This window comes from Wickerhamomyces ciferrii, contig 00338 (genome assembly GCF_000313485.1).
Source record: "Wickerhamomyces ciferrii WGS project CAIF00000000 data, strain NRRL Y-1031 F-60-10, contig 00338, whole genome shotgun sequence".
NCBI lineage: Eukaryota > Fungi > Ascomycota > Saccharomycetes > Phaffomycetales > Wickerhamomycetaceae > Hansenula > Hansenula ciferrii.
In genome coordinates this window covers 1-8857 of record NW_011887402.1, presented here as the reverse complement: position 1 = coordinate 8857, position 8857 = coordinate 1, and the positions used below count along the sequence as shown (strand labels likewise).

Below are 8857 nucleotides of genomic sequence, written 5' to 3'. Positions count from 1 at the left end.
ATATTAATATTAACATCAATATTTTCATTATTTTCACTATTCCCATTTTTATCTTCATTATCAACATTTGTTGAATAGAATGTGGTACTCATTGTACTATCTTCATTACCATTTGTTGTATTAGTTGAAGTTGAATCATTATCCATTTCCACAATTTTAATTAAATCTTCACCTGATGAAACATCATCAATTTTCAATAATGAATTTTTAAAATTTAAAACAATATATCTTGCTAATAATTTAACATTTTGTCTTTTTTCTAATCTATCAATCCCCATTATAATAATTTCTAATAAATCTAAAATTGTAGAACTTGTTAAATTTGAATTTTCTTTAATATTTTCATCAAATAATTTGAAAATTGGTGATAAAATATTATTTGAAATTATATATCTTGTATAATAATCATCATTTAATGTTATTATAGATTTAATACTTCTAATTGCAGCTAATCTTAAATTTAATTTATGATTTGGTTTTATTAATTCAATTATCCCCAATATTATATGATTTTCAAGGAAAAATGATCTTGATATTGATTTATCTTTAGAACAAAAAATTATTAATTCACAAAGATATATATATGAATCATCTTCAATTGAATCATCATTTATTTGTTGATCTTCTTCATTTTGAATTTCAATTAAAGGTTTAAATAAAATTGGTGCAACTTTTTCATAAAATGCATTTAAAAATTTTGTTGTATCTAATCTATCCAATACTGATTGATCATCAGGTCCAGTTTTTAAAGATTCCATTAATGATTTCATATCTAATAATGATTTTAATGCTTCAAAAGCTTGAATTTTCAAACCTGCATCATTATCTTCTAATAAATAATGTGTCAAGATGAAAAATAAACTCATATCATCAGAAAGTACAATTTTTTTATTATTAAATGAAATGATTGATGGAATTTCATCATCTTTTTCATAATCATCTTTATTAAAAATTGAATCATGTTCATCTTCATCATGTTTTTTCTTGTTATTAGATTTATCGTTTTTATCATCTTTATCATGTTCATTATCTTCATCATTTTCATCATCATTAAAATGATCATCATAATCTTCATATTCACGTTCATCATCAAATTCATTGTGATCATCATCATCATTTAAATCACCATTGATTAACAAAACATCATGTTCAATTATAGTTACAATTAATTCTGTTCCAATGACTCTAATTTCCACTGAATCATCTTTCATTACAAAATTTATAGTTTTAAATAAACCTCTTTTGAGCAAACTTTTGAAAAAACTTGTCTTTTGTTGAGCTTGTAAATTTTTAGCTATAAGAACAAATTGATGAAGTAATTTAATACCATCTCTTTTCCTTATCAATGCCTCATCTGAATTTGAATTTGTTTCTTGACTAGATTCTTCTTCTTTATATAATGCAAATAATTCATCAATAAAAGTCCCCTTTTCTAAAAAATCAATAATTTCCACTTGATTAAAATGAATTAATGTAGAAACTAAATTGAAAGTTGGATCATCTAATAATCTAACTAATACAACATCTTTTAAAAATTGTAATTTATAAGTTTTTTTAATTAAATCTTTAATACGATCATTTTTAACTGGTAGAACTTCTTTAAATTTTGGTATATCTTTAAGGAAATTTCTATGATTGGCCTTATATTGTGGGAATTCAGGATCATATTCTAAAATACCAATTATACCCATCAAATTAGAATCATCTAATATTAATTCAATAATTAAACCTTCATTATATAAAATCAATGATTTAATTAAATTACACAATAAATGTAAAGTTTTAATTTTCCTTTGAGATTCACCTTCATTGAAAATTTGGATTAATTTTTGGAAATAATTATTTGTTTGAATAAATTCTGCAATTGATTGTTTATGAAATGAAGAATTTGGATGATCATTAATACAATTCAATATATACATTAAATCATTTGAATTTGGATTTAATGGGGGTAAATTTAATGGACCAGTCATTAATTCAGTAATATCACCATCTGGATCATTTGCAATAACTGCCACCAATGAAATATTTGGTGAAAATTTCCCTCTTTGACATTTGATTATAAAATCACATAAAGATTCACAACCTTCTCTTGTTTGGAAAGAAAGTGCAATATTATGACCTTCAGAATCCGTCCATACTATAAGAGTATCTTGTTGTCTTTGGAATTGAATAGCACCTTCGATCTTAGCTTTTAATAATATTTCATCTTGATCTAATTCATTTCGAACAATTAAATATGGAACTCTATCTTCATCAATTTCACCAAAGCAAAAACCAGTACCATTATCTATCCAATTTTCACCAAGGAAATATAGTTTAACTCTCCGTAGTATCAAGTGTTTGGGCGTACTATTGTTATTCATTTTGAGATCCAATTCTTCTTCTTTGTTGTTATTGTCATATATCTTCAGCGCTTATCTTATAGATCTTGTGATGATTATACCTCTTTAAAGTCACCGATTGATTGGCAAACTATGATATGCTTTCCTTTCTAAGCGTTGATTATTTCTCTCACTTGATTCAAATGAACATGAACTCCTTGTTGTCCTGTATTCTTCAACCAGGTGTCTTGAGGTTTTGAGGTCTTGTGGGTATATATTTACTTCACGCTTTTCCTCTATCTTTCAATAATAACGGTTGTAAATTGGTGCAATTGAACGAGATTGACCAGGGTAACAAAAGCAGTCTTGATTGAAGTATGAGCAGAGTGGAACACCAAACCAAAACCAGTGATCTAACAAAACACTTTACTAGCAGTCTTTTCCCTTTGATCAAAACAAAAATTTGTGGGTTTTCGTTGTGTTTTCATTTCAAATTTTGACTTAATTTTGGTTTTTTTCGTGATTTTGGAAAAAGCAATGCGAGACTCGGTTTACGGGACACACGACAATAAACTCATAAAGACTAGGAAGAGACGATTGGGAAGGGTTTAATGAGGGTTATAAGTGGTATTTACGTGTTATATAGAGTTTCAATTGAAATTATTGGTTATACATTGTACAAATTTTGAAAAAAAACCAACTTCATACGGTTAAATTCGTTACTCTCTGCTTAGTTTCAACGTTTGTTCAGACCCTTTATAATCATAATAATCAATTCCATACTTCTCAGCAAATTCTTTCCCAATGAATCGACCACCAACAAAATGTTGTGTGTTTTGAGACATATGGTTTGCCACTGGTTTAGGTGCTGTCAAACTAATCAATACGTCTGGTGATCTTAACCCACCAGAGACATAACCTTCATCAACATCCCAACCTGATGGGATATCAACAGATAAGATTGGGATTGTAGTCTTATTAACAGTTTTGATTAGTTCATCAAAAGGTGGTCTTATACCACCTGATGTATTGAATGAAAATCCAAATATAGAATCAATGATTAATTGAAATTTTGATTCAATTGTATGAGGATCTAAGTCAGAATCAATAAATTCAATATTTAAATTCTTTAATTGAGTTTCTAAACCTTGAAATAAAGGTTTTGAAGAACGTTTAGGATAATATATTGAAGGATTGAATCCCCATAGTTTTAAATGTCTAGCTGCAACTAATCCATCACCACCTAGAAGTACCTTTGTTAATAAATTGACACATAATCCTGAAGTACCATATACTCACCATTATTTCCAGGTCCAACTAATACAAGAACATTCTTTAACAATGGGAATGATTTATAAGTAGCTTCTGCAACTGATAATCCAGCTAGTTCCATCTATATATATGGTTTATTGTTAATATAAATGATTGTACCTTAGTTTCTCGGACAATAAATAGTACTCACCAATTGATCAATTGAAAGCCCACCAGAACTCATCAATTCTTGATCAACAGAAGCTGCTAATTTGGCTGATAATACTTTGAATGACATTGTGATATGGTAGCCAGCTGTTTTCAATATTTCAATTGTTTAGCAGAGAATAATTCTAGTTTCAAAGCAATTTTGTCATTTTTGTTTTGTTATCCATAGACACGTTTAGGGCCACTAACAAAATCTGGAGATCCAAAATTGATAGACAAGGTATAAACATCACAAGATTAAATTCAGAACTTATCTTACATAAAAATATTCAATACGTAACGATTCATTAAATTTATATATACATGAGTACATGATTGTATCAATCTAGCAAAAATTTTGCAGGTCATTCTTTCGTTATTGTTCCATCTTTAGGTTCATTAAGTTTATGACGAATATATGATAAATCTTCTTTAATCATACTTTTTAAGAATAAAATTTCTTGATCTTTTGAAATTATATGTTCTTTTAATGATTTTATTTCATTTTGTAATAATTCATTTGATTGATTTATACTAGATATTTTGGTTTTTAATTCTTTTATTATACCATTATTACTACCATGACTACTATTTGAATTTGTTCTTGATTTATTATTATTCCCATTTGAATTTTCATTATCATAACCTGCTAGTTGTAATAATTCGTCTTCAGCATCACCATGTTCCGTGGTCCCAGTTGCCCCACCAGTGGGGTTGCTATCTATGATTGGTTTTGTATCTTCATCAAATTCATCATCATCATAAAGATCCGGTAATGGAGGTTTTAAATTTGCAATACTTGAACCAACAATTTCATTAATTGATTCATCTAATTTGGGGAATTTAATATATTTTAAAATTTCATCACTTTCAGAATTTTTAAAATCAGGTATCCATTCTCTTGGATTATATGTATTTTTTTTGAAAAACTCGAGGAATTCAGTTTCACCATGATTTAAACCATGTTGAATTCTTTTATATTTTTGATATAATTGATCTGGTGTACGTTCTTTAAAACCTTGTCTTTGAGCTTCTTCATTAAATAACAATGCCACGATTTTGAAAAGATCAATTAATACTAAATTTGGATGTTTATCAGAAATGGTTTTATATGCTTTCACGATATATAATGATTCATATCTTGAATATAAAGGTTTTTTAACACCTGCACCTTGTAATTTTCTTGATTTTTTAGGTTTAGGAGTTTCAGATGATGAATCAATTGTTGTTTCTTTTCTTTTCAATGGACTTGAATTTGATGTATTAAGATCTTCTTTTGTAATTAATTCTTCTTTATTATCAGTTGATACTGTGGGTATATTTGAATCTTGATCAATGGTTTTTATGGGTTGATTTTGATCAATTGATGATTCAATTGGTTGATTAGGTTTATTTGTATCATGATCATTATTAATATCAGGTTTTTGTTCAATTTGTTCAATTTGTTCAAAATTTTCATTATTTTGATTGTCCGAAACAGCTGATGACATTATAAAGTATATTGAAAATCACAAACAATGGGTACTAGAAAAACAATAAAGTGAAAATATAGTTAAGGTGTAGTAAATTGAATTGAATAGAAATAATGTATCTTGATTCTCCTTGAATGTTGCTATCTTGTAGTGGTTTTTTTTGTAAATAATGTTTAAATTGATCCAATCAATGCAAAATATTCAAAGTGGTGTGGTTTCAATGCGTATAAGATCCAACGGTCTAAAGACCAACAAGAGTAATCAATTCTAAACGATTGAGATACACAATGGTAGACTCAATTGACTATAATGACTAGTATGTAATCAATCCAAGTAATATTCAATCAAATACATTTTAATAAAAGTTTTAAACAGGAGTAATATTATTCCCTTTCATTCGGTCGTGTCATCACGATCACCTACATCAACTGGTACACATGAACCATAACCTGAGGTGCCAACTGATGAGCCAAAAAAAAAAAACAAAAGAGAGCTAAATCCGATGATTTTTTAAGAGAGAGAATCACGTGCGCGGTCAGGTGATATTGATTAGGGTTTGGAGAATGGGGCAAACAGGGCACTTTTTAAATTTCAGAGATAGCCTCGCTGGCGCAATCGGTAGCGCTTACGACTCTTAATCGTACGGTTGCGGGTTCGAGCCCCGCGTGGGGCTTTCTTCTGATAACTTTTTGCCCAGCGCGCGATTTTTACGTAATCAGTGACATAAGCGAAAATTAAAAAAATTAAAAATTTCCTAATTGAGGTTTAATTTTTCGCGTTTTGCATTAATTTTTACGTTTTAATTGGGAATTTTCAGTTTTTTCCAACAAGAATCGTGTTTTTTTTTAAAGTAAATGATTAAAATTAGATATACTTAGATCAGGAAAAAAAGGGTTACAAATTACAATTGAATTAGATTTGTTACATAAACATAATTGAATACCGGTTATTGTCATAAGTTCAAGATTCTCATAAAATGTCACAATCTGCTTTAAGATATAAAAATGATGCTAAACGTGGTATTAAATATACTTTAATGATTACTGGTGCTTCAGGTACAGGTAAAACTACATTTATAAATTCATTATTAGATACAAATTTATTACCTCATAGATATCAACCAATTGGTTCTTCAATAGATGAACCTACTTTACTTTCATATATTGGTGATTTTAATTATCATTCAAGAGAATTTAATCCTTTAAAAGAATATAATGAATCAACAATTGCAATAACTTCAAGTAAAATTGAAATTTTGGATGATGATGGATCTAAAATCTTATTAAATGTTATTGATACCCCTGGATTTGGTGATAATACTGATAATGAAGTTTGTTATACAGAAATTGTATCATATTTAGAACAACAATTTGATCATGTTCTTGCTGAGGAAACTAGAATAAGAAGAGATCCAAAATTTGAAGATACAAGAGTTCATATATGTCTTTATTTCTTAGAACCTACAGGTCATGGATTAAGAGAAATTGATGTTGAATGTATTAAAAAAATGTCAAAATTTGTTAATGTCTTACCAGTTATAAGTAAAAGTGATTCATTTACTCAAACTGAATTACAAGGTTTTAAAAAAAATATCTTGTATGATATTAAAAAATTTAATGTTCCAATATTTGAATTTAATTACGATGAAGATGAAGATGATTTAGAAACAATTGAAGAAAATAAATTATTAAGATCTTTACAACCTTTTGCTATAATGGGTTCAAAGGAAAAATATGAAATTGATGGCCAGTTAAAATTTGCAAGAAAATATCCTTGGGGTATAATTGATATTGAAGAAAGTTCAGATTTTATAAAATTGAAAAATGTATTATTTGGTTCTCATTTACAAGATTTTAAAGATTTAACAACAAATTTCCTTTATGAAAATTATAGATCAGAAAAATTATCTTCAGTTACTGAAAAAGAAGAAGAAAAATTTAATGGTGATGTATCTACAGCATTTGATGTTAATAATCCTTCATTATCTAACTTGGCAGCATTAACATTAGATGATAAACATAAAGATATTGATTTAGATAATAATTCTGATAAAGAATCAATTAGAACTCCATCAATGAAATCAACTGGATCATTTTCCAACGGTCCAAGACCTGATGTTAAAACTTCTCCATATAAAGAAGTTCGTGATTCTATTAAAAATGAAAATGAATCAATAATATCTTCAATTAAAAATTCACCAAGAATGCCATATTCACCAGAACCAAGTAGAAATCAATTAAGAACAATAAGTGAAACAGTTCCATATGTCTTGAAACATGAACGTATTATATCAAGACAAGCTAAATTACAAGAATTAGAAGAAAGATCTGCAAGAGAATTAGCAATTAGAGCTGCAGCATTAGAAAAAAAAGCTGCAGAATTGAAAAGAAGAGAAAGAATGCTTAAAGGTGGTGGATTTGGTATTAATATTAAAAAGGAAAGTACATCAACTGATTTATCTTCAATTATAAATCAATCACCATAAATATTATGTGTATAACTACAAATGAAATTTGAACGAACAATTTAATGTATTTATAAGAAGTATATATGTAATTGATCAACTTGTTTGGATATTAAATGAAACACTTGGAAATTTTGTAATTTCTGGTGTAACTATACTTTCCACACCAAAACTTTTCAATACACCTCTAATAATACCAGTGGGTATATAAAGATAAGGTTTTGATTTTAATATTGTATCATTTAAATCAATTGGACTATCATAATTATTAAAAATTTTAAAACTATTATCAATAAGTACAAAAGTACCTTTATGATTTGTTCTTAAATTATCCATTTGTTTCCCATAAATTAATTTCCAAACATCTCTACATATGAATTTCATTATATTTAATAATTCTAAATTTTTTAAAATTTCATTATTTGAATTTTTATATATCAAAATTTCTGAAATTCTAATACCTATACTGAATCCATATTGTTCAACTTTATAATAAACATCTTCACTTTGAATATATTCACTATCAAATATTTCAACACCACCTGCTGTTATGGGAGAGATATCTAGTTTTTTAATTAATTCTGATTCATCATTTGTAGGTTGATCTATGGGATTTGATTGTTCTTCTGTTGTTCGTATAGCTAATGGAACAATTTCATTCATGAGAAGATCAAGACATGTGGAATTGATTAATGATTGAGGTTCTGTGTCCATTGTGCTGATGAGTGTTATATGTAGCTGGGGGATCTTATAATTGGATTGGAAATTGGATTGAGATGAGTTTGTACTTTTAGCTGCTTTCAGCCTTCCAAATGGTTGATGTTTATGTTTCCAATTGAACGTTCAAATTTAAAATCAATATAACAGATATTCGCGACAAAAGATAAAGTATTTGAAGTTTGAACATCTGATTTGAAGAGATTTTGTCATTAAAACACACAAAGGATCGTTAATTTAATATATAGAACTATTTCGATAGCTTTTATGGCTTTCAAAGATCATATTAGTACCTTTTTATTACAATTTACAACTAATTTGAGGCAGTTTTATTGAATGAATTCTAAAACTGGCGTGTGGCCCCTGCCACTATTGCTCTAGTAATCCTGGCAATCACCACGTTTTAAAAACTCAATGTTATT

At 27.7% G+C, this 8857-nt stretch overlaps 4 protein-coding genes across 4 annotated transcripts; 1 reads left to right on the top strand and 3 right to left on the bottom strand.

Moving 5' to 3' along the window:
- Positions 1–3043: 3043 nt before the first annotated feature.
- On the bottom strand, positions 3044–3873 carry NNR1 (NADHX epimerase; the record flags this gene model as incomplete). The annotated part of the gene is made up of 2 exons (XM_011272694.1): positions 3044–3618; positions 3783–3873. 2 exons carry the CDS (start codon positions 3871–3873, stop codon positions 3044–3046), a joined length of 666 nt encoding a protein of 221 aa, XP_011270996.1.
- Positions 3874–4147: 274 nt separating this feature from the next.
- BN7_6763 (uncharacterized protein) lies at positions 4148–5272 on the bottom strand (the record flags this gene model as incomplete). Its single annotated transcript, XM_011272693.1, has 1 exon — positions 4148–5272. The coding sequence occupies one exon, from the start codon at positions 5270–5272 to the stop codon at positions 4148–4150; it is 1125 nt and encodes a 374-aa protein (XP_011270995.1).
- A 958-nt stretch (positions 5273–6230) lies between these two features.
- On the top strand, positions 6231–7739 carry SHS1 (septin SHS1; the record flags this gene model as incomplete). The annotated part of the gene is made up of 1 exon (XM_011272692.1): positions 6231–7739. The coding sequence occupies one exon, from the start codon at positions 6231–6233 to the stop codon at positions 7737–7739; it is 1509 nt and encodes a 502-aa protein (XP_011270994.1).
- A 75-nt stretch (positions 7740–7814) lies between these two features.
- TRS33 (Trs33p) lies at positions 7815–8432 on the bottom strand (the record flags this gene model as incomplete). Its single annotated transcript, XM_011272691.1, has 1 exon — positions 7815–8432. One exon carries the CDS (start codon positions 8430–8432, stop codon positions 7815–7817), a length of 618 nt encoding a protein of 205 aa, XP_011270993.1.
- Between the last annotated feature and the right edge of the window lie 425 nt (positions 8433–8857).